Genomic DNA, 26137 nt, shown 5'->3' with positions numbered 1-26137 from the left:
CGTCTGTCAATGATATTGTTCCTTAGCTTTTCACGACGGAAACAGAATATGCCGCGGCGGTCCGTGAGTCTTGTTTTTATGCCGAGTGCAGCTTTCAGAGGTTTTATGTGACGGAAGCATGCTGGCAAGCTTCCAAGCAGGTCCGTGATCCAGAGGGCGATGACGACGACGACGACGACGACGACGACGACGACATCCCTGTGACTTCCATGAAGAGTGAAATCCCGCCGGAGGACTGCAGCGTGCTCTACGCCGCACGCGAAGGACGGGAGTTCCCCAACGCAGGTATTTACAATGACTTCCGACTTCTGAACCACCTGAAGCAAGCAGCGAAACACTCGCCTACTTTTCTTTGGAATTCACTTGATTCCTCACGGGAAGACCAAACCGGATCGCCACATGATTGACGGGTGAGGCGGCCGACTGCATCACCAGACGCCGCTTGTAAATTTTTTTTTTTTTTTTAAAACGTGTATACTGTGGAAAAACAGATTGACCTCGCGGTGATCGGCTCAAAATACGTTGCGTGAACGCATTTGGCGAGTGCTATAATGTCAGTTGACTTTCATTTATATGTCAAAAGTCCGTCACCAGAGGTTTAACTACCAAATTCTGTCAATGTAAAACGAATCATGACATTAAACACCACTGCCAATTGCTAGAATTGCTGCATGTTGATCAACCTCATTAATGCCGTCTTGTTTTAAGTGGAGCCGAGTTATGACCGATGAGCCGGGTGTAAAACATCGGGCGGGCGACGGCGTCGGCGAACTCCTGAACCGTTGAGAACGTCAATTTTCCTGCCGTGCTTTCCCACTCCGATAATTACGTAATCTTCAAAAACAAAACAAAAACTCGTTGGAAACGAGGTCACGTGTCGGCCGGCGAAGACGCAGCAGTCCGAGCGGCGAGGGAATCAAATCATTTCTAGAATACGCAAGATAATCGTGTGCACATCAACCAAGTTTTTATTGCATTCAAAACGACGTCGCAATCGTTATTTGGATTAGAAGGCTGCAGCTGAGTTTATAATATGTAAAAAAAAAACACACAAAAAAACTATAATATATGTACTGTGGATCCCTTTTTACTGTAAACAGCAACTCACGAGCGTATGTCCCCGAGACAGGAAGGTCCGTTGTCAAGAATTCACTGTAGAAAACGTTTCCACGCATCAAATTGTCTTTTTGCGGAACAAAACCATCGATCGTTATCGGTATATACACGGTAGAAAACATCATCTCGGGTCTGTGTGGGTACAAAGTCGTCTTTGTGGAAACGCGGGACGGGTCGGTCTTTGGTTCCACTCTTAAAGTGCAGTTTCTGTGGTGCAGCAGTGTCGAGTCTTTGGCAGCCGGAGATCAGGATCGGAGGTACGGAGACCAGTTTTCATCCTCCTCCGCGTCGCAATGTAAAAGTTTACTTTTTTTTTTTTTTTTTTTTTGCTGCTATTTTAACAAGAAGGTCTCCCTGTTTTCTCAGACTTCTCTTGTAAATCCACACTCTTGTCCAGGTGTGTCTTTTGTGAAAGAAAAAAGAAAAAAAAAAGAAGCCCAAACCGGCTCTCTTAACTCTGCCCGAAGAGAAGCAGAGCGGCGACGAACGCCGCCGCCGCCGCCGCCGCCGCCGCGTCCCTCCGGCCGCCTCCGTGCCGTCCCGCGCAGTCATTGCGAGACCCGTCGTCGCCGTGGCCGCGATCGGACGCCTGGCTGCACGACGAACACTGGACCAGGGGCATCTGGTAGGACGTGGCCCGCTTCTCCGGGCGGTCCGGGCTGGAGCCGTCGCTGGGTCGCTGGCCGTTGTAGAGCAGGTAGCGGCCGTGGGCGTCCTGCTCCATGCGGAAGAGCTCGTACTCTGTGTGGGGCAGTCGGATGCCCAGCGCCACGCAGCCGTTGGTTAAGGTGACGTCCTGCTCCACCCCGACCTGCCAGGACCCCTGCGCTCCACACTCGTTACCGTTGAAGACGTTGAGGAGGGAGGTGGTGGCGAAGTCCATGGGCGTCACTCTCATGTGGTTCACTAGAGGAGGAAGACACGAGAAGACCCGTCGGCTCCGATCTTAAAGATCAACATTTGGATCACAGTCACAGTATGAATTTTTAAAAAAATTTTTTTTTATATATTCTGGAAAACATTCCTTTTTTTTTCATATTTTGGAAGTCATACTATAATATGAACGACTATATGACTATAGTATATATATTTGCCACTGACGTTACGGCTGCTGTGCACATTTTGGACGACATACTATATAGTATGACTCTGTATTAAGTATTTGTACAACATGTATGACTTTATTTTTGAACTGATGTACAACATGTATGACTTTATTTTTGAACTGATGTACAACATGTATGACTTTATTTTTGAACTGATGTGCACGTCTGAAGTGGGAATCAAACCCAGGAAGTTCTCCATGTTCTTGTAACTGTTCTAACCACTGCACCACTGTGCCATTTGTCACGCAGGAAAAAAAAAAAAAAAAAAAAAGTCATATGTCAAAGTATGTCGTCCGAAATATGAAAAAAATTCATACTATAGCATTTTGTCCGGAATATTAAAAATAAAACATACCATAGCATGTCGTCAAGAATATGAATAAGTCATACTGCAGTCATATAGTATATTATATATATATATAATATAGTATATTCAAATATGATAAAAAAAAAAAAAATAGCATGTCGTCCAAATATGATAATAGTATGACTTTTTTTTCATATTTTGGACGACATGCTGTAGAATGACTCTTTTTCATATTCTTGAGATGCTATATAGTATGACTTTTTGGTGATATTTCGGATAACATGCTTTCGTATGACTTGTTGAATCACCAATGAACCTGACGTGCACGTCTTTTGGAGGAAGCCGGAGTACCCGGAGAGAACCCACGCAGGGAGAACACGCAAACTCCGCACAGAAAACGCCCCAGGTACAGGATCGAACCCAGAACCTCCTGGCCGTAGAGGCGACGGCGCCAACCGCCGCGCCGCTCTGCCGGTACTTGGTACTCAGCACCAGTCCAGCACGATAAAAAAATGAGGAAAATATCCCCCCCCCCCCCGCCCCCCGAGTTACCTTTGAAGACGAAGTCCGTCCCGCCCATCACGCGGGTGGAGTGAAGCCCTCGGCTGTAGCGTCCGCGGGCGTAGATGGTGAAGGTCGGGTGCTTGCAGACGGGGTCGGAGTAGTGGTAGTAGTGGCCCTCCCAGGTGTGGTTGTTGTCATGGAAAACAAAGTGGCGGGTGAGGAAGAGGACCTCCGGTCGAACCTCGCAGCGCTGGCTCACCCACTGGCCGTACAGCCCGACGGTCAGGTCGGCCCGTGGCGGCAGGATGGGAGGGTGGAACTCGTCTGAGCGGTAGATGATGCGGCAGGCGATGCAGCCGTGGTCGTGGTTCTGAAAATAATTAAAAAAAAATTTTAAAAAGGGTACAGAAAATATTGATATTGTCCGAGTGGTTTATGTAGTGGAAGATAATGGGGGGGTGGAATTACAAGGAAAATATATATATTTTTTTTAAGGGAACCAAGTACTGAAAATATTCATTTCTTTACATGAACTAAAATCAAAGATTTCTTTACGAGCTTTCCTCAAAAGGTACCATGTGGCGTTTCTGACCGCTGGCGGTGCTCTAGAACAAATGTTTTGATGCGGGTGTCTCGCACAGGGATGCAAATTACTGCCTCCGGTTTAGTGCCGTTCCACTAATTGGTGCTGATAACGCACAAAATAGCTTTCCAGTAGGCCGACGACATTTGTGAAAAAAGGAATTGCTCGCAACAAAAACGTGGATGTAAACACTTTTTTTTTTCTTCTTCTTCTTTTATCCTCGTTGCAAACGTTTGAAGGGGAAGTGATTCAAGGACAACGTGTTGCGATGAGCGACGCCGGCTGTAAAGATAAATTGGCTTTTGAAAATAATTTCGCAGCTGAAAAATAAACTTGTCGGTATCTTCCGTCGGACAAACCACGAGACAGACCCGATTCCAGCTATCTCAACATGTACTTGATGAAATATTAGGCGGACATTTACTTTGATACAACTGTAATAAAACTAAAATTGCTGTTTTATGACACTGGAAAAAAAAAAAAAAAAAAAAAACATGGGGAATAGAATGAATAAAAGTAAATTTGTTCATGAGGTCAGAAAATCCCCAAAGACCTGGTCAACCAGCCGTCTGCCGAGGCTGCACTTTTGTTCGCAAACTCGGGAGTTCGAGCTGCCACTGAACGTCACGCAGAGGCATGTTCATTGAAAACTTGATCCATCATCAGTACACCGTGTTGTGAAAGTCACGCAAAAGACGGCTGGCGTCCGCTCAAAGGTGTAAGAGGAAAAACAATTTCCTTCGGTCTGAATCTGGAGAGCGTTGGAAGCCAGACGAGGCTGCAGCCTTTTTTCTTTCTCTCTCAAGAGTGAACTCATCATTTTACTGTAAAAAGACAGATGTCTGGATGAACTGCAGCCACGACACGGTGAACAGTGAGCCGAGCTTTCATGCTTCTTACAAACCAGGATGCCCCCCCCCCCCTCCTCCTCCACACACTACAAAAAAAAAAAAAGGCTTTGCAAATCCATAAATGGCACATTAATCATATTCAGTTGAAATCACGTCTGGTTTAGTGGAGCAGCATGTAATCATAATGACCACGTAAAGGACAGCTGCGGCTCTCGGACCGGACAAAAGACTCGAGGACCTGACGGATTTGGAGCTGGAAGCCTTCGTGCAGTATTCCACAAAACCTCCTCCAAAGACGAAACTCCTGGGAGGCGGTTCAGTTTTTTGGGGGTTTTTTTTGTTGTTATTTGAGGGTGGTCAAAATGTAAGACCTAACCTCAACTCGATCACTCTTTTCCCAGACAACATTACGTCTGCATTCGATTTATGGGGAGTTAAAAAAAAAAAAGAAAAGAAAAGAAAAGAAAAGGAGAACAGTGAAAGACAAAAAACAGGAGTATCACTACATCCTGTAGAGGAGAAAATCCCAGTGCAGCTCCACAACCGCCTCAGAGTGAGAGGTTAATGGGACGACTGGATCACTGTGTGTGTGCGTGTTATTTTAACGGCTGTGTACCTCAACACTTGTGCGTCTGTGTTGGTGCGTATTAGTACCGAATATATATGGAGAGGGAAAAAGGAGAAATAAATACAGTACGTTTTAGTGTGTGTATATATATATATATGGACACAGGAAAAAAGAGCAGAAGTGGGTGGAGTTTCTGAGGCAGGTGTGGAAAACATGTCCCAGATCTGCACACTCTAAAAAAAAACGAGTCAGTGGCCAAGTAAATATCACAAAAATAGATCTTAAATCTTTACACTGTACAAACTTTTCTACAAACATTTCATTTGCGCTACTGTTTCTTGTTTGTTTACAGATATCTCCACCTTTGCATTTGTAAATCATATAACCTTGGATAATTGCAATAATCACAAACGGCTTTATTGTATTGTTTAACTGGTCTATATTTTTTTTAACAGCCTACCATTTTGGATTGTGTGTCGGAATGGAACTTTTTAAACTGTTGGCATGAAATAATTAATTATACAATCAAATTAGTAAAGTGCTTTTGCTAAATGGACTCTGTTCCCTTGCATAAACGCCGATTGAGATAGTTGCTGAGAGTAGTTGAATATGGCAGAACCTCGCCGAGAAAAATGGTCACCAGTCATAAAAAAAAAAAAGATTAATATGTTCGTTTGTAATTAACTGCAATCACCAGCGCTGAGTTTTAAAGCCAATGCAGCCCTAAGCGAGCTTTACGCAACCCAGTGTTTCTTCAATTATTTGCAGGTTGCAAATAAAAGTTTTACTGCCGCTGTGACACCGTTTAAAAAAAATATGATTCAGACCCAATTTATAGTTTTTATTGGATGATTGAGAACTTTTCGCCGACCTGGAGATGAACCATGTCACATAAAACTAAGCTCTAAACTAACATCATGTTTATTTGCTCTTACAGTTTGTGAACCTCAGTGGCGATGCTGACAATAATTTCACCAAAAAAAAAAAATGTATTGAAAGAAATTCAATACATCCCGGAGTAACCAAATCCCCCCTACCCGAAACTCTGAAGGTCACTCATTAATATCTCGCAAATGTTTAATCTGCGCTAAAGTTTTTCAAGGTTTCAGCTTCAGCTCTTTCCGGCTTTGACGCTTTGTTGTTGCGGTTTACTTGCTTCAACCTCAGCTCCACCTTGAACCCCGGATTTCATTTTTTAACAGCCAATAAAAACACAGCCCAGAGGTGAAATCAGTTTGACATTCGCACACCGTTTTCCCTTGATGTCTTTCCTACGCAGAGATGTTGACAGATGATCAGCAGCAATAGAAGGTAATAGGCCTGCAATTAATGCCAATTTTCATTATCAATTAATCTGGGGATTATTATTATTATTTTTTTGAATGACATTTAGTCCATTAAATGTCAACAATTTGTCAATAGCCTGTTGCCAAAGGTGTTGCCATGAAATTGCTAAATACTACACACTGAACCTTTAAGCGTGCACAGTTCAAAGGTATTGTTAATGAAGTAAAAGTTAAAGCAGCGGCGATTTGCAAATTTGAACTTTATTACTACTAAGAAATCGTAAACAGGCAGGTTTCTTTGCAACAGAGCAGCTACAGTATACGGATTGTTCGATACATACGTTTTGCTAGAAACAAAGCGTTTTAGAACTTCTGAAACTGAAGAAAAAGGAGGAACGAGGGAGGATATTACTGCCTTTGTTTCCTGTAAATGACAAGTGACACACAAATAATGTGCAATCTAAGCCGTGGTAGATAGAATTCCACTTTGTTTGGCAGCTTCTTTCATTTGGGGATTTTAAGGATTACATAGTTCACTGGAAGATATCCTGTCTGTATCTGTACCAACAGGTTTTGACAAAAATGTCTTAAAGCCTCACATGGTTTCTGTTGCTCATATAATATTTGCTTCTGGACAACTTTCATGTTTTTTTTTTTTTTTTACGTTAGTATCCTTTGAGCTAGACCAGCATCTCTCCTGTAAGATGACTTCCCAGGAATTCATAATTAGAGTCTTATCTTAGTCTGACTGGCTTAATTGCTCAAGTTTAAATTGTACTTCAAGGGTTTATAAGCTCACAAAGAAGTAACAAAAGGTCATTGTAACATAAACCAAACTAAAGAAAGAACAACAAGATCAAAAATGTACTTCTGCATGAAGGTTGTGTCCAAATGCATTTGAAAACAGCAACAACATAAAAACACAGATCCCCTTCTTACAAGGATCATTATCCAGTGGTCATTACTCCACCTCAGTGACGCAGCAGCGAGCCAGGGCGACAGAAAATGAAAGAAACAAACTTAAAAAACAGAGTCTGCTGCTTTACTCTTGCATCACTGCTGAGTCCCACCCAGTAACCACAAATGAACACGCTGGCACCAGCAAATGTTCTGGACTGGGACCAGCTCTGGGTGCTCCGCTTAAGATTAATGGATTGGAGAGTCAGCACGGCAATAAAAAAAAACCCCACCGAAAAGAAACTATTACAATTTCAAGAGATGCTAGAGTGGAGGGATTTTTTTTTGTGTGTGTGTGTGTAGGAAGGAGCGTGGTATTCTGTACTGCTGCTTCAATATCTAATTCAAAACTTAATTTATTACACGATCTCAGCTGATGACCAAAAAGATGACCAACACTCTAAAAGCAGTAAAACTTTTGTTGCTTAAAAATGCCTTCTGTATAACGCTGGCTCGTACTATTGAAGCAAATTACCATTCTTTAAAAGCTCAGTTCACCCAAATAACAAAACAACATCCAGAATTTCATCACTTCTCCCTACTGGAGTCTGCCAAGCCGTTAGTGTTGGGTGTAGGCGCTGAGGTTTTGTAATATACGCATTTGAGATTCCTCAAACGCAGTGGAGGTCAGTGGAATTTAATTTGAGACAGTCAGGGCATTGAAAACATATTTAAAGCTGGATTCATGCATTTCTGGCCACTTGGGGGCAGCACAGAAAGTTGCAAACACAACAGTGATGCATTATCACCTCATCAGTGAGTCTATGGGGAAAACATGCAATCAAACATTTGCCAATTTACCCGTACAGCAGTATTCACGCTTCATTTAGCTCCGTTTTGGTCTCCACCATTTTCTATGTGGAACATGTCTTTAGCAGCTAAATGCTCCACAGTGTTTACCAGCTAGTTGCTAAGTTTCTGTGTCTGTTAGCTTGAATCAAAACAATAAAGTTCCTGGCTGTAAAACCAAAACACTGAGCTGAAAGATGTTAAAATGGAGCTGGAAAAATGTGTCCAAAACCTTCTGCGAGTTCCCGGCGACAGGTGACACCAGGTACTGCATGTTACACAATTATTTTTGGCCCATTTTTCATACAAACATTGATTAGTGCAGCTTTAAAATAAATTAACTGCAGCATTTCATTCCAAAGAAAATGACTTGTTATTTTGTTGGATAACCCCAAAAAAACACACTGAACAGTTTGTATTAGAACTGATTTCCGCCCTGTAAAAAGTTGACAGCATATTAGTTTTGATTGTCCACAATAAAGTGGGGTGGAGCGGTATGCTTAGAAAAATATGATATATATATATTTTTTTTAAAGTAGTTTTTCAATGTTATGAGCACCAGAAAAGGAATTTCATCCTTCACTGAACTGGCAGCAGAAATCAAAGAGACTCGAAGAGATCTTCGGTAAATAAAACCAGAACTATCTGCATGTAAAAATATCTCTGTTTTGATCATTTGGGTGAACCGAGCCTTTGGGTAATGCTGTAACTGTGTTTGACCAACCGCAACTTTCCACCTCAGAGTGGATCATCGCGCCGAGAACACCCGGACGTCCGTTTTATTCAGAGAAGATCGAGGAGAAACGGCGCTCATGCAACACTTTGATTCGAGCCTCAGGCATGCATGAAATCAGACCTGGTATGTGCTCGCCGGAATAATTCATAGGGCTGCATGAGTCCAAATTCTAGGAATACCACATGTTGATTGCTCCCAGAGATAGGCCCGGTTTCACGTTGCGGCGCTGCAGGCCGGCGGGGCTTAAGGAAGGCCGCTGTGGTCATTACAGCGCCACGGGGGAGCTCGTCGGATCACAGCTCCTCTCTCCACACTCTGTTTACATTCTGATCAGAAACACCAAGCCCCGTCATCCCCCACCTACAAATGGATGTTTATTTAGACAGCGGACCCGAACAGGATTTCATTGTAATCTCTGTAGAGGGTGACAGTGAAAACATCACTCCAGGGTTTCAGCCGGCGGGGAAACTGCTGTTCAGCAGTGTAAATAGTGAAATTGCATCCCGTAAGCACAGTGGAGGGAAGAAAGGGCTCTCTCTCTCTCTCTCGCTCTCTCTCAACTTTACGTGCGGGAGATGAAATCAGAATGTACACAGCTTCTGGTTTCCATCAGTGCAAATGTTTAACGTGTGTTATAAGGCCAAGATTATTGACATACACACTGCTCCTAATTCATTATTTAAATAGGCGAAAGGTGGATGTTTGTAGCACCGGACAGTTGGACCTCACTGCCTCAGAATATTTCAGATTTTCCTGTCAGTTGTCAATCATAGAAAATTACAAATTAGCTGGACATTTCAGCGGTCTATGTACGTGAGGCAGTTATTGTTTAGTCCACCTATTTAATAAACTGTACGTTAGTCTCAGGGTGTCGATGCACAAAATAACTCGCTTTCTTTTTTTTAAAAAACAAAAAAACAATTCCTGCTCTGTCTTGGTGTGTGTGGTCTTTGTGGCGTGGAGGGTCGACACACTGGGAGTGGAGTTCAGCTGAGGTTAAGCGCTGACCCGAATGCTCGGGACTGAAAACAAAACCATACTCGAACTCGTTCGTACGTTCCAATGAACACAAGACTCGAGTTTGTGGGCAGGAGGAGTTCACGTCCCTGATGCTGAACTGCAGACTCCTGCTGGTAGGTCAGCATATGGGTGAAAGGGAGGAGGGTGGAGTGGCTGTCAGCAACGCTCCCTGAGTCAACAGTAAGGTGACCAATAACAGAAAACTTAATTCAACTTCCAATTCAGGAATATATAAAATAGAAATCAATCCCTACTGTTAGTTCCGATCTGATCGGTTTGCGGTTATTAACACTTTTCATTGGGATAGATTTTGCACTGCCAACAACTTTACAATAGATATTGTCCATGAATGCAGCACAGACACAGAAACTTAGAGGTGAAAAAGTCTGAAAAGTTTCAACCAGGTCCCCTCCAGCATCCCGAATAAATGTATACCCTGTTGCACCTTTAACCACACCCAACAGTGATGTCATAGCATCCTGAAGTTCACCTGTGCGTCACTGCAACATGGCGACTCGTGAAGCAGTTAAAAGGTGTTAATCGGCAGCATTGATTCATCAACCTTTTTATCTTTTGACCCCTCAAAAAAAAATGAACCAAATATTGATACTGCTTCTTAGACAAGTTTTTTTCCGAGGACTCTAGATGTAAAACTATCCAGCGGTTCAATAAGTAATAAGACAAAGAGTTTAAGCCCCGCTTTAAGAACCTCTAGCAGGAGCTCGCAGGTGGGAACCACTGATCTATTCAAGTCTATTCAAGCCAGAAGGTTTTGCTCGAGGAAAAAAAAAGTCCACAGCCACATGTCACCCTCATCCCTCTGAACCCTAACTGAGAGACTGACCTTGGCGTTCTGCAGGGCGGTCTGGTAGCTGGACGGCTTGTAGTACAGCCTCTGCGACGGCTCGGTGTGGATGTCTCCTAAAAACAGCTCCTCCACCAGGTGGTCCAGGTTGTGGTGCAGGTACTGCTTCTCCACTCTCAGCAGCTGCAGCTCGTGCATGGCAAAGTTCAGCTCTCGGGAGCAGTCGTAGCCGCCCTCCTCGCTCCACAGCTCGTAGGTCACGCTGGGCTCCCAGGGGCCCTTCACGGCCCCGCGGCAGCTGTGGTTGAGCCTGTGGCTGAGCTCTTTGGCCACGGTGGCTGTGTGACACACCATCTGGGCGCGGTGGAGGTGATACTCCGCCTCTGTGCCCCCGCGGATGATCCAGGAGGCCTGGCGTAGGCGCAGTCGACCCCGGATCACCAGCGTGTAGGTGGGTTTGGTGCAGTGGTTGTCCTCGTAGTAGAACTGGTGAGCCTGGAAGGTGTTGTTGGGGTAAAACCTGTAGGAGCGCGTCAAAAACTCCGGCCCCGGTCTCACCTCACAGCTGCAAGACAGGAAAACGATTCAGTGATGCCAACGTTTACCTTGATCCTGCTCAAAATCAACAGAAATCATTTGGAAAGCTTAAGAGTTATGAGAAGTAAAAGAGAAAATAAACAAACCTGGTGGACACCCAGTGGCCCTCCACGCTGGGAGGCATCTGCACAGTGATTCGGGCGCCATTGTGTAGGTGCTTCAGCATATGATGGCACTGGGAGTCTTTGAGGGACCGGCCGAAGGTTTTCTCGTGGGAGAGACGGCTGGAGCGACCGTCCAAGTAGTGAAGAGAGGAACCTTCGGCCCAAACTGTGGGAACAACGACACCGAGGTGAGCCGTAACCTGACATTCTTTAAATAAACTTGTAAAGTTTTTGAATATTGGCGTCTTAATTCCATCGTTTCATGAGGATAAGATATGCATGCACACTAAAAATCATAGAAGTACATTTAAATTAGTTGTTTTAAGGGCCATCAGCAGTGCTTGAACTTCAGATTTTTGCTTTGTTGCTGTAGAAAAGTTAAATAAACCACTGAGGAATCTGTTTAATCTGGCAGGGCTTTTCAGTTTGGATCTTTACATCCTAACAAATGAAATACAACCGCTTTTAAAACAACTAATAAAGGTAAATACACTGAGATCAAACAGGAAAAGCAGTCGGATTGTTAGTTTTAATGTCATGGTTTCAATCTGCACGTCTTCTTTGAAGTGTTTAGAAGGTATAATTTAGTCAGTTTAACTCGTGTCATCACACCAGGGATTACAGACATGTATCAGCGACCTGCAACACCTGGTATGAGTGGAGTCTTTATAGGTTAACATTAGCTGATGATGTGATGAAAAGGCAAAGTTGAAAAACTGATCCCGCAACCGACTTGAACAAACACCGAAACAAAGAAGTGAGAAGATCGTGCTGAAATAAAGACGCAAAGACGAGAGCGGGAATCGCATACGCTCGGTTCCCACCCTGTCCGCATGCCCTTGATGCACCGCACGAAATAACAATACCTTCGGCGATGGACCGAGCTTAAAGGGATAACATATCGGAAATGAAAGCATTTTCAAAGCCTGCAGCCAAATAAAAGCCCTGAAGCTCACATTCCAGCGAGGATTTATTCCATGTGATACTCTAATATCATCAAAATCTACCTTGAAATATGAAGACTTTGCTTTAAATTCTTTCTATTGGACCCGACTTGCCTGGCAATATAATTTAACGCCCAGGAATGCCGCTGCGGTCGCCTCTGCGCTTTTAATTTGAGACTAATAACACAGAGGGTGGGACGAAAACATCTGATTAAAAGAAGTCAAAAGCTCCATGAAGAACAAAGCTCCGTCCAGCTGTTTTACACCCAGCGAAGCAGCTCCTCCGCGAGCTAGCCCAGGCTTGTGTGTAAATCACCACATCACAGCGCTGCTCAGTGGAAACACTGGACAGTGGGGAGACTTGATCCCCGACTCAGCTGGTGGTATTAGTAACGCTGCTTTGCTCGCTGGAGCTGTGTTAAAAATCAAAGCAGAGGCTTCACAGTTTGCTGCATGTTCTGTATGTGTATATGTGCGAGGTGTTTTTTTTTTGCACCTGCAGTGAGTTTAGACCACGGGAAAGACCCTGAGCGGCTGCCAACAGCTTGTTTTCACAATGACGAGAGCAGAAACCACCAGTGTGTCTGTGTGTGTGTCTGTATTTATAAGGCAACCTGTAAGATGTGAAACACAAACAAACGTTTTACCCCACCCAGGTCATATATAACCCGAGGTTTAATGGCAGGTGAAGTTCGGGGTGGAATTAACACACAAAACACGGACAAAAGTGGAGACACAAATGTGTGCCTGTTCCCATATAAAATGTGAAAACGTGAATTTCTCTCAAAGCTGAGGTATAAAAAAAGAAAAAGCACAAACACACCAGCATGAACACAGATACACAAAACTAGGGCTGGAGAATATACAAAGATCATTTAACTAAATCAACTAACAATCAACTAATGAATTATTACTGAAGGAATCAATTAATTAATCAGTGAAATGACAGAAAATCTGCAACAATTTCAATAACAAATGATAGATAAATTGTTTTTAATAGTCTGCTTCCTGCTCCTAAAAGCAGACTGCGGACTGTTTGATTGACACGCCGTCATGTCCATATTTATGACACTATAACGAATGGTGGGAAAAATGCATTGACTTTGTATTCCATCAGAGAAGCTGATGCTTTTTTAGACCTATTGGAGCCAGAAGTCTTTTGGAGCCAGCTCCTAGTGGTCCTCAGAGGTAATGCGCTTTAAGGCTCTTCCAAATTGGCTTCACTTTTCAGACCCAGAAACAACTTCCATGTTAATGGAGTTTAAATGGGAAAAACACGTGCAGACTTCAGTAGAGGTATTTCAACCCGCCAAAAAACTTAACTCAAAGTCCAGTTGCCTTTTCAGAAGCTGCCCGTCTGTGCCAAGTTAACCTCACATGACACAAATATGGAGCTTTTACTCACATGACAATAGGTGGGATGAAAGCTCCGGGAAAAACTAGACAGCGGACGAAAGTAATGTGATTGTACTAAGTACTTTAAATGGTGCATTTGTTTTTTGTTTTATTACTGAGGTAAGTCTGATACTTTCTTAGTGTAACTTAATCGAAGTCCTATCAGTCGTACCTACAACAACAACAGAAACGGAACAGAATCATTCATCATTCATCAACACCACAACGTTTTTAGGTGCACCAAATTAATATTGTCTTAATTCCCGGTAACCGAACCAAAAAAAGTTTCTCGGTAAAGTTTTAATTCACACAAAGTCAACAAAGGTCAACTTCAGGTTTACATCATAAAAGTACCTTCATTATCTTTCCCAGTGTTGAAACAAATCTGTGACTTTCGGCTTTCTCATCACTTAAAAAGACGTGAAATGTTCAGAAAGAAACCCGAATCGCATTTATCTGTGAATAACAGGCGTCATATTAAATCAAGGTTGTTGTTTTTTTTTTGCCGTTTTTGATGGCAGATAATGCCTGATGTTCAGCTGTTTGAACAGAGACAGACCTGATCCAGAGTCTGCAGCGTCAGACCAAAGCTTGAGAAAATTTCTAAATTATAATGAAACGCGAGCTTTATTTAGAGCAAATCTTTTTACATGACATCAAAGCCAAATACGAACCAACTCAAAATGGAAAACAGGCTTACAGGGAAATAAACGAGGAAATGATTACAAGGAGGTTACATGTAGCCTGTTTGTAAAATTACTTTTTAAGAGGAAGCATCATACGTCTCGACGGTTCTTCCAATACCGTTATTATTATTTTTTTTTTTTAAACTCTTCCCTCATTAAGGCAATAATCAGAAGGGCTTGACTCGGACCCTCTCTGGTCCCTCGCTGCCGCTGCCGCTGCTTTCCCCAATCTAAATCAAAGCGCCCACAAAACTCCCAGAGCCCAAAACCACGGCAAACATTTCCAGTTGGCCTGATCCCACCGGTGAGGTAAGAGCGCCGGGACCCCTGACAAGAGGAGAGACTCCGCAGCGTTTATGGGAAGAGAGAAATCCACAAGTGCCGGAGCCGAGACCAGACAAAGGAACCGTTCTTTGTGTTATCTCACACTTTGGCAGTGACCATGAAGGAATGAACGAGGGCAGAGAAAATAACACTTTTAACTTGAGGACGACTGGATCCAGAAGCCGGAGCGCGAGTGGTTTCTATTTCAGAAGACTTTCTACACTCGCGTTGCCGGATTTTACAGGTAAATATTACACCTGCTGCGCCGACGCGCGTGCATCTGCAGCCGAGAGTTGCACAGGTGAGGATTTTACATTCGGCGTGAAAAACACGTACGTTTTGGTTGAGTAACAACAGCGTGCAGCGAGCTGTCAGGCTGCACCAACACGTGGGAGGGAAGGTAAGAACTGGAAAGGTTCCCATGATTCCCTCGCAAGCATTCACGTCATCAGTTGACTCATAAAAGCAGCTGCAACTCTTCTGGTGCCAAATCTTCTCGCCCAATCAATAAACATGGGAAAAGAAATTGGATAGAAAGACAAAAACATTAGCAACTTTTCCAAATTGAATGTAATGCCAGCAGGCAAAGTGTTACTAAAACTAAAAACACTAATGTTGCTTCATATGAAGCGCATTGAGGTTGAATGAGAGTTGTTTTTTTATTGCAGAGTTGGACATGAGAGTGTTAAAATACTGCGTTTGTTCGATATAGCACTGTACTGTGACACGATTGTTAACATTGTGGCGCCACATTTTTTTGGGGGACTTTTTAAGAGTCGTGTTGGAGTTTTTACAACTAAGAAAAAAAAAGAAAGAAAAGAAATGACGACAATTAAAGCGGCAGACAAGATTGAGGAGAAGCGGTAAGTTATGCCAACGGCTCCGAGAATTTGACGCAGTGATATTTCCAGCTGAATGCTAACATCAACATGCGAACATGCTCACAATGTTTATCATGTTCACCATCTTTTTTTCTTTTTTTACTGTCTTTGCTTTCTAAATTTTGTTAATTCGCGCTAAAGTCTGAGGCTGGTGGGAATCTCACAACTTTTTGTATTTGGTCTAGAATCAAAACTTTGACCTGAGGATGGCAGTGGTGGGAAAAAAAAAAAGGTCCAAAGTTACTTATCTTAATTTATCTTCTGTGGAACATGAATATTTGCACCAAATGTCATGTCAATTTCTTCCATAGTTGCCAGAACATGTCTCTCAAAACCATAACTGTCATAACGTCATGGTGACATTAGAAAACAGTAGGATTCATCCTTTTGGGGATCATGAATGTTTGCACAAGATTTCATGGCACTGCATCCAATAGTTTAGATATTTCAGTCTAGATTGAATGTCTGATATTACTACCACGAGCACGGATACAATTTATTCCATTTTGACATCACTAAGATTTTTAAATCCTGGTTGTTATTTTGAAGGTATTATTATTATTATCGTTACTATCTTTATTATCATTAGCCTATGACACAAAATGCATTTTTAAATTTCTAAAAGGACACACTAACATGTACTACACACAAATGGAACAAGACTTTTATACTAACAGGGTCCCTTCAGTCTCATTTCAAAGTGTATACAATTTTCTGGAGTTTCCAATTTAAAAAAAAAATTTTTTGGACGCTTTTAGTTTCAAATGTCAGAAACAAACTTTGCAACCATATATTGAGCCAACATGGGGGGGGGGGAATCCTTGAAGAGGCCAAACCCCCCCCCCCAAAAAAAAAAAATCAACAATCAATTCTATTACAACTGTTAAACTTCCATAATAAAATAACGGTATAGATAAAACTTCCAGAACTTTGACTAAATGGAGCTTCAGGTGAGATTGTTTTGGTTTCTTCGCTGAGGTGTTGCTGGTTTCAGCCGTAGAACGAATCACTGCTGCTGGCAGTCATCACTATGTGTCTCTCCAACATCTGTCTGCCCCTCTTGTTTGATCCTGTCTCTTTCTGTCGCTGCAGTTTTGTCCAACTTTCATCAACATGACTTTCAATCAGACGGTCCCTTTTGTTGTCAAAACTTCTGACTGTTCCCTCTGCACTTACAGCCTTGATTACTCGTCCTCTTTGGACTTTGCTTTTGTCATCTCAGGCTGCTTTCAAAAGTCACACATCAAAGTGTTTATTTACAGACTTTAACAGCTGAAAAATGCAAGTAACTGACTTTCAAACCAGTGTTACAACTTAGTTCTTAGAGCCTGATTACGGTCAATATGTTTTTTTGTATTTTATTTATTTTATTCCCATTTCCTTATAATGTTAGTGTTATTATTACTGACACTTTGTTGTGTCTTGTGCATGTATGCCTAACTAGATGTCACTATTTCTGGCAAATGATTGAATAGAATTTCCGTTTGAGTTCCTTTTCCAAATTCTCTGTGGCTTTAAATTCACTGTTAATTTAATTTCATGCTTCGGTATATGGCGAAGCTCTTTTGTAAACCATTTAGAGTGTCTGCTGCTGAAATTGTTTGTGGAATAAAAAAAAGTTTCTCTTGTAAACTTGAAATCAGAATATTAATGTTGGAATTAGACATAGGAATATAACATCAGTAGAGTTACAGCTTGAAATTGTGATTAAAATGTTGATTTTTTTTTTTTTTAAGAATTTGTGTTGTTATTGTCTATTTCTTCAACTTTAGTAACAAAGACTAACACTGGACAGAAAGTCTCTTCGCACGTTCTCAAATCAACTTTTCCTTCGAAAGAAAGAAAATCCATCCCACACTTCTCCCTTACATTTTAAAATTGCTGAATATTTAGAGATATAATAAAACTTTAAAAGGTCCACCGAGGCTGCACAGAGGACCTAAATTCATGTCAGTAAAAAGTTGAAGTACAAGCAGCTGTTTCTCCACGTGAGTCCATTTACTTCTCTGAATATCTGTCTTTTTGAGACTTTGCAGTTTCTCTTTGCTGAAGGCTTGCTGAGGTTTTCTCTCCCAGTAAATTTACAGCCCACACTAATCTAGGCTGACAGTGCATTTTCATTGCCACGATGAAAGGCTGCAATAACACACCACCTAATTGAACGTTAGATTCCCTTAAACACACTTAAGGATAAGTGGACTCCAGAATATATATATATATATATATATATTTTTTTTTTTATCTCAACCCGGTCATTTGAAGTTGCTGCCAAATGTTTCCTTCCACTGTCACTGGGAGCAGATGGACTGGGTCAACAGCAGTCCCTTAATCCTCTGCTGCTCAGACAGGGGGTTTCATCGGGAATGGATGTTTTTAAGTGGCTCTTAATTCTCCCAATGCTTTCATCTGCCCAGCAGCCTTCGGGAAGCGTTTTTATTGCCTTCTAACCCTCAGACATCACTGTGGGCATAACGCTATGATTATTAGTCTTGTTGGACACAAACACACAGCTGATGGTAAACAGGTGTGCTGAGGTGAACGGAGGCCACATGTAGCACCTCAGTGAATAAGATGTCTCTGTGTGATCTCATCCTGTTTCACGTTACATTAATAAAAAAAAAATTAAAAAAAATAAAAAAATCTTCCTCTTCTGTAGTATGCACTTTGTTGTTTTGTTGCTCACGTGGGTTAAAACGTGTTTTTCACTCATTTTGTCAAACCTCCACACTTGTTGCACCACATTAGACCTCATAACAAATCCAACCAAAACACGGAAAAGTTACTTACCCAAAAAAGCAACAAGAAGCAGTGTAGATGACGACCCCATTCCGCACTTCAGGGGATTCAAACGAGTTTCACTGGTCACACTGTGGAGTTCAAGCTTTCCTTTACGCAGCGTCCTTCGTTATTCCGTCAGAAATCCTCACATTTTGGATCCAAAACGTGGAGAAGACAATCCTGAGAAATCCTAACATTATCAGGGAATACACTTCCGATTCGCAAAAAACAAAAACAACAACAGCGGTACTTTGAGGTTCAAAACAAAGAATCACACCTATAAAGTCCAAACTTTACGGCACAGCTCCCTGCAAGAAGTAAAGATTGCGGTTCAGCGTTCAAATGAGGCAGCTTGGTTACTTTTACGCGCGTCCTCTGTGCGCCCTGCGTGCTGCTCCCCGGAGGAGTGTCTGAACGTGTGTCCAGCGATTGGACCCCCCGCCCATGTAGATATTTCATGGGCGTGGAGAGTGTGGTGAAGTTCTCCCACTGTCAGGTCCACACTGCAAAAAAAGTCGCCGATGGGTTTAAGTTGTTTGAGTCAAGTGCTGAATCTGGAAATCTTTTAGTAATGACTGTGAAAACACTGCGTCCAATGCCAGCTGGCAAAGCAGCACTAACAAGATCATATCATCACAACGTAATAGTCCCAAATAGAACTGAATGGCAAGTGAGTACATTTGACTTATCCATGCCTTAAATTGACGTTTTCCTTAACAAATAACTTCCTATTCATTTACAAATTTACAAATACAAATAGCTGGGAAATTACATTCCCTACAAAATATTCGATGGAAATCTCTTTTTAACATTTTTGAAGTTTTAAAGTGACTGAAAGAGATTATTTAAGAGTAGAACTATAAAATACCTTAAAATAAGATGACATGATTAATAAAAACTCGCATTAAGCGCCACCGTGCACACTTGTTCAATACAGAATTTGTTACTTGGAGTATGTTTAAAAAAACCAAAACAAAGCTCGGACATTTCTGCTGTAGTGAAGAAATTTCCCCTCGGGGATTAATAAAGTGTATAAAATAAATAAAATAAATAAATTTCCTTGTGCTACCTGTGCAGGTGTGTTTTAAAGTTGAATATCACGATTTGTTGCTCCCTCGCTGCGAGCTAAACACTCTACAAAATCACGACTGTTTGCTGTCCCGGCTCCTAAATGGTAGAATGAGCTCCCCAACGACATCAGGACAGCAGAAACTCTGTACATCTTCCGCCGCAAACTAAAAACACACCTCTTCTGACTTTACCTTGAATAGTAGAACTTTAGTAGCACTTAAAATGGCACTTACTGAAAGAACTTTGTAGTTTGGCTTTCATGAAGAAATTGTATTTTCTTGATTCCTGTTGTTCTGGGTCGTGTACCCTCATGGTTGAAATGCACTTATTGCAAGTCGCTTTGGATAAAAGCGTCAGCTAAATGTAATGTAATATGTTTACCTTAAAAATCCCCTACCAAAACATATTTTTTTGTGCAGGAGCCCAAAAATGACCAACATGAAATACCATGGTTTCTGTACCTGAACTTGATCCAGGTCTCTTCTGAGAGGCAACGACTTGAGGTTTCCCCTGAAAAAGTCCAAATCAGTCTGATGAAGAAGAAATGGTCAAATTCAAGAGGTTTTTGTACTTAATTTTGTTAGTGATATTGGAATGTTAAAATGGTCCATAATCATGGAGAGGTAATTATATTAGAAGTTAAAAAAAAACATGGTGTTATTTGGACTTAACTGAGTTTTAGTTTGTCACAGGACCACACATTAAGTTTTTTACTGTTGAGTTTTCGTCCTTTCATTTGTTTCCAACATCGTCCTTGTGATTTGTGATGGATGCTGCACATTTTTTTTTTTTTTACCGTGGCTCTCAAATTATACAACTTCTCATGGCCTTTCTGCCTGGAGGAAAAAAAAACAACAACACCTGCCGTGTGTGTGTTTGAGGTTGAGATAGCTTGGCCTTGAGTTTCCGAGTCTCTTTTCAACTTGAGGTTTTTTGCTTTTGTCTCTGATCTTGTGACCATGAGGCGCCTCTCCAGCTCCTCTCTATTCACCCAATCAGTCAGTCTGACGCTGAACCAAATGTGTTGCTTTTAAATTATTATTGTTTCTGAAGAAAACGCACCAAACCTACTAAATCTTCTTTATTGATGGTTTTTTTGTCAGCTTCAACTTACAATTCCTCATCAGCCGCACAACTTGTGACTTTTATGAGTTAATCAGTTTAAACTTAAAAGTGGAAAATGACAAAAACTTGCAGAAATATAATTACTCCTTTTTTTTTAATTTTTTTTTTTAGGAATTTTAGATGCTAAAAGATTCTGTTAAAGCACCTTCACTTTGAACATTTTCAGAAAAAAGAACATGGATATGAAAACTGTTTTGGTTTTATTATTTGTTGTACAGTATAAGCTGATGAGGCGCATGGCTCTCCTATTGAACTCACAACAAATAGTCTCACAACTGTTAAGACCCTTTGCCCACCTTTGCCCTATTTCCACCCTGTGCAAATAGTGGGTTTGGTAATTTCAGGCTCTTGTGCTCGTAGCAGTAAATGTAGCCCTGAGTAGCCCTGAAGTCTTTGGCATCAATCTCAAATGACATCAATGAGTCAGATTTCACACAGCTATTTTTTTCCGCTACAAAAGGCTTTTTACAACTTTACATAGTGGACTTTCCGATATAAAGTCACTATCCGGGTCAGTCGGTACAAACTCAACCAAACGTCCATTGTGCTGAACCAATAGTTTTAGTCCAGTATCGCGTCAAAGCGCGTAATACACCCGTCAGTCCACTAGAGGATACCGTGTCAGTGTCACGTTTTACCTCGCTGGATGCTGGGAGAGATTGGATGGAATGAACACAGGAGTTTTTGCGTTGGAGAGAGTCTGTTCGAGTCCGTTAGAAAGCAAAAATCAACATGGATTTATTTGAAGGAACGCATGCTAAGTAACTAATGCTACGTAATGCTACTCAAACAAAATTGCTTATTCTATCCGGAACAATGATCTCTTTCTAAACTTAACCACATTTTGGTGTTTAAACCTGAGGCACTTTACTTTTCACGCATAGCCACAATGTGACACTGACACGGTGAACCTCTCGTGGACTGACAGGTGTATTACATGCGTGCAAAATATCCTTAACATTATGCAATGGATATCTAAAGAACGGGAGTATGATGTAAAATCTGAATCATAGAAACATGAAGTCAGGATTAGGATTTCATCTTTCCAGTCCAGAAAATACTGAAAAAAGTACTCTGAGATGTTTGTTCAAAATTCTAACTGACACCTTTGAATTACCTGTCCTGTCTAATCAACGTATCCACTGCTCAGTTCAAATTAATTTACAGTGATATACAACTGACAAAAGCATCAAAACCTTACAATTGGAGCCTGGAGCCAATGAATACTTGAAGTTTTGGTTAATAATTTACTTAATCAATTAATTTAATTGAGGGGAAAAAAAAGATTTGTCTCTTCCTCTTATTTGCATTGTGGCTCCGGAAAGTCTCTTCTGTTCTCTCTCTTATTTGCAAGTGATTCCTTTTTGTTTTACTTTCCGCATCTAATTGACGACTCCCCTGTGTCCTTATCTTGTGATACCAACTCAGTATCACCATACGAAAGCAGATACCAAGGGAACCGAGGGGGAGGGGGGGGGGGGTTGCTGTCAACTGTTTGTCACACTGTATAAAAGCTGCCCTACGGAGGAGATCTGGGAGCACTGCTGGACACCTCTCTTGGAGGGTGCATGTATTTGCTCCCTCTTGCAAGAATAAATGTCCGATGTGTTTGATTTTGAACCAAACCTCTTGAGTCATTTTTCCAACATTAATGAAAATAGAAACAGTTCACTGTTCATTTTCTTTGCTTTATCAAAAAAAAGTTTACGCTACTTTTTCCAACCTTAAAGTTACTTTAAAGGAAAGAGTGGGGAAACTGGGAAACACAGTTTGACTTGCGAGCTATGTTTTCTTTCCGCCAACTTCCGAAATGCCACCTCGCTAAGCACAAGTTATGTTTTATGGTGCTGAAATATTTTTTGCAGTGTAAAGTCTCCATCCATGCTTTCATATAGGAAGAGAAGTCATGGTGAAAGAGGCCCCACCGTATACAAAAACAGTATTTCATGTGCTTATCCAGTAATCCTCCAATCTTAATCCGTAGAGCAATGCTCCACTGAGGGAGTTCAAATTAATTTCTATTGTTTGGAGTCTTAACTCTCACTGCTGCCTCCCTTTGGTACGCTCCACGGTGTTTGCTCTTTTTCCTCTAATCCTGGATCCGCGCTCTGGGAGAGTGATTCCAGGCCTCCTCTCTTCCTCGACTCCTTCTTTTCTCAGGATCCGGAAGAGCCGTCGAGCAGGATCCGGACAAACAGAGTGATGGGATTTGAGAGAAGCCCGGAAGGGGGTGTTAATAAGAGGGCTGTATAGAGGAGAGGCTGGAGGCAGGGAGGTGAAACTGGGGAGGCTTGTTCTGGTGTGTTGACCCCTCTGTTGTCCTGTGTGGCTAATCAAAGCATCGCTGCACCCTCTTTGTGTCGCTGCAGGAATGTGATCTGTGCGAGGTGGAAATAAGGCTGCTTTGATTATCAAAAGGCTCAATGGGACAGTAAAACCCCTGAAAATGTGAATCTGAGGTGTTCTGGCGTCTCATTTCCTCCAAGACGTGATGATATTTTGTCATAAAAACTCCGTCTCGATGCAAGGGAATTTAGATTTTGCCTGTAAACGCTAAAACTTGTTCCCCTCACTTTGAACCGCCGCGGATCCCTCTGACATGTTTTTTGCATTAAGCCTCTATCGTCAGTGTCGCTAAACATGTCAGAGCAGATGAATGTGAGTGGGGACATTTCAAAGTTGTTGTCTCCCTGCTTCTGATTAAGTTGGTGTTCTGAGGAGCTGCATGACTGCACTCTTTTCTGTTTGCCTCTTTCTTCATGTCTCCCTGCAGATACTTGTGTCATTTCTGGAGGGCGCTGTAAAAGGCGGAATGAGGAGGGAGTGGCGCGCAGCGAACATAAAACTCACACTGAGTTATGACACGTTAATTGTTTAAATGTTGATTGCTGCTTTATATCGGGGCAGAGGAGTTACTGACTCGAACCTACATGCTTGGGTGACTCAAACTGCAGCCAAACTTCACTCAAAGCCTCGTGATTTCATTTCAAATATAAACAATGAAGTTTCTGGATATGCCAATAACCGTAGATGCAGCTGAATTGAAGGAAATGTGGGAAAAAAAGGATGCACAACACGTCGAATAGTTCCATTTAGTTGAATTGTGCAGCCATATTAAATTCTCACGTACGACGACTTACTTTGGCGTAAACTTCTTACAGATTAAATGAAAAGCTGTTGATATTTTTCCAACTTAAAAGTTATTTCAGGGGAAACAAAAGGAGAGATTGGGTTAAAAAGTGTTTTACAAACTTTAACTTGAGTAAAAATGGAGACCTTTAACCTAAAAAATAAATCAGGGAAAAAAGTTTTTAAAAAAAGGGTTCAAGAAACTCTGACTTCAGTGTACTTGAAAAAACAGAATTGGAAGTATAATTCTGGTTTATATCAACCTGCCGTGTTTCCCATTGATGTGGCTATTGTGCCTTTATGAGTCAACTTTGCACTCTGACGAGGAGTCGCACTAAACAGCAAGCTGAGGCACCTGGCATGAGCTCCCTGCTTCTTCCCAAACAACATGATTAATATACTTGCATAATTTTGAATGCTTGTTTATGAGTCTGAGCATGAAATTAGCCCGCTGGAATGAACATTTTGATAACCATTATTTCCATCAAGGGCAACTTACGGGCTGAACTAATCACCTTGCATTAGTTTTAGGTTTATCTGTGTGTGTGATGTAGTGTAAAACATGCATCCACAACATTAAAAGCAAACGGTATATAAGGGAGGAAACTGAATGTCAAAGATAAAATGAAATCTACTGATATCTTCTCTCTCTGAAAATGTCTTTGTGAACAAATGATTGTGTTTCATTTCAAAAGCTTAGCTGCCAAATGTATGATGTCTCATATCAGTCAGTTCAGCTCTCGTTGTGCCTATAACAATACAAACTCCACCAATTTTCCTCTTAAAAGTCCGTTTACAAGTCATGTGGCCTTCTCCACGTCTGTCTCGTAACCCGTCCAAGAATAAAACACATTATATGTATCGACAAGCATGACTTAACCCTTGTTTGCTCACTGTTGGAGGACGACTGCGATGCCTCACCACCTCTGCTGTTGTCCTCCCTATGAAACCTTCAGCGGCCAAACAATCAGTCAAACTTGTGAGGTAGCACAGAGCCCGGGACGAAAAAGGCCTGGCTCGGGAGTTCGGTTTCAATATGGCCGACATCTGCTGCTGCTGCAGGGACAGTTGAAACAGTACAGTTAAATCAATCCAGACTGGGAGCGGGAAACGGAGACAGAGAGGACAGAGGCGGTGGGAGAGGAGGGGAGGGAAGGCCTTTTCATCTGCGTTGCCTCGGTAAATACTCCCATGTGCAATGAGAGATCCCTTTGTGTAGAACTTCTCTGAAATAAAGTGGCCTGCAGGGTCGGGGATAAACTGTCCCTGAAAATATGTTTATAGCCCAGAAACAACTCAGAGAAAATAAAAGCACAATAAGTGTGGGAGAGTGTGCCAGCGCTGAAGAAACACAGCTTCTCCCGTCGTCGTCTTTAGTTTGCGCTCAGTCAATCAATCAACAATTTTTTTTTTTTTTTTTTTTTTTTCGTGATCATTTACAAATCAAGGCTTTCATGTGGAGCCTCCGGTAGCTTGACATAAACTGCCATCCCGCAGGAAGACCCCAATGTTCCAGTTACATTTCTGAGGCAACAAGCTTTTGAGCAGTTACTTCCTCCAGGAGACCTCAAGGTCTTCCTGCGGGTGTGAGGTGATTGACAGCGAGCAGGGCGGAACGTAATGATATGAAAACACTCGGCTCGGTGCAGAGGAATAATGATCAAACTGAAACACTGACAGAACCCATGAGCCGTCATGTTTCCTGTGATGGATTGTTTACCCCGGGTGATTCTCAGGACTGCCGGGGTTGTTTTTCACGGTGGACAAGAACGAGCTGCAGCGCACGGCTCCGTCTGAAAGGAGGAAAAATACCAAAAAAAGAAGCAGGGAAGAAGCTTAATTACCGGCGCAAACCGCAAGGAGATAAAAATCTTTCAAATTCACTGACATCCATGATGCAGCATGACCAATTCTTTTTCGAAACTGACCTAAAAGAGGCCCAAGTTATTGCTCTGCCATGCCAGAGTCGAGATTCTTGTGGTTTCTGCGGCCTCTGGCCCATCCAGGGGCCTCTGGCCTTCACTGACAGACCTCCTGTTTGTCCTGCGCGGTGCCAGCTGCTTCAGCACACAGGCTGACTCGGCACTGTCCGGCTCTGCATGAGGCAGAGGAAGCACGGGCTCTGCAGCCAGTGGACGCTGCAGTGGTTTACGTTAAAGGCACGACTATAAATACACATGATGAGGTTTTTTTTTAGTTTTTTTTTTTTAATGACCATAAAACCAGCTCTGAGTGTTAGAAAAAAAGGAATGCAAGATAAAAAAAAAATAAAAAAATAAAAATTTAAAAAAAAGCAAAAGGCCCTAGTGTATTTCATTGGAAGTGTTTGATGGACGTTCAAAAAAAAAAAACGTGCATTTCTGTAAGCGACAAACCGACATTCACACCCACTTCATGTCACGAGGGAGCAGCTGTGCGGAGGTGAGAAACCTCACTGGGCTTTAACTTCTCTCTCATGCATTTGTTTTTCACTTG

General features: G+C 42.0%; 1 protein-coding gene across 1 annotated transcript; it reads right to left on the bottom strand.

Moving 5' to 3' along the window:
• Positions 1-752: 752 nt before the first annotated feature.
• LOC138617443 (protein APCDD1) lies at positions 753-18714 on the bottom strand. Its single transcript, XM_069692483.1, has 5 exons — positions 18347-18714; positions 11312-11495; positions 10668-11193; positions 3082-3403; positions 753-2022 (listed from the first exon to the last, which is right to left on the bottom strand). Exons 1-5 carry the CDS (start codon positions 18384-18386, stop codon positions 1568-1570), a joined length of 1527 nt encoding a protein of 508 aa, XP_069548584.1. The 5' UTR covers positions 18387-18714; the 3' UTR covers positions 753-1567.
• Between the last annotated feature and the right edge of the window lie 7423 nt (positions 18715-26137).

Source organism: Brachyistius frenatus, unplaced genomic scaffold (genome assembly GCF_029030835.1).
Source record: "Brachyistius frenatus isolate BFR_SWC_R1_liver_20210118 unplaced genomic scaffold, ASM2903083v1 Contig_12, whole genome shotgun sequence".
NCBI classification, from domain to species: Eukaryota; Metazoa; Chordata; class Actinopteri; family Embiotocidae; genus Brachyistius; species Brachyistius frenatus.
The sequence above is the reverse complement of the archived record's forward strand: the minus strand, read 5'-3'. Positions and strand labels throughout refer to the sequence as shown.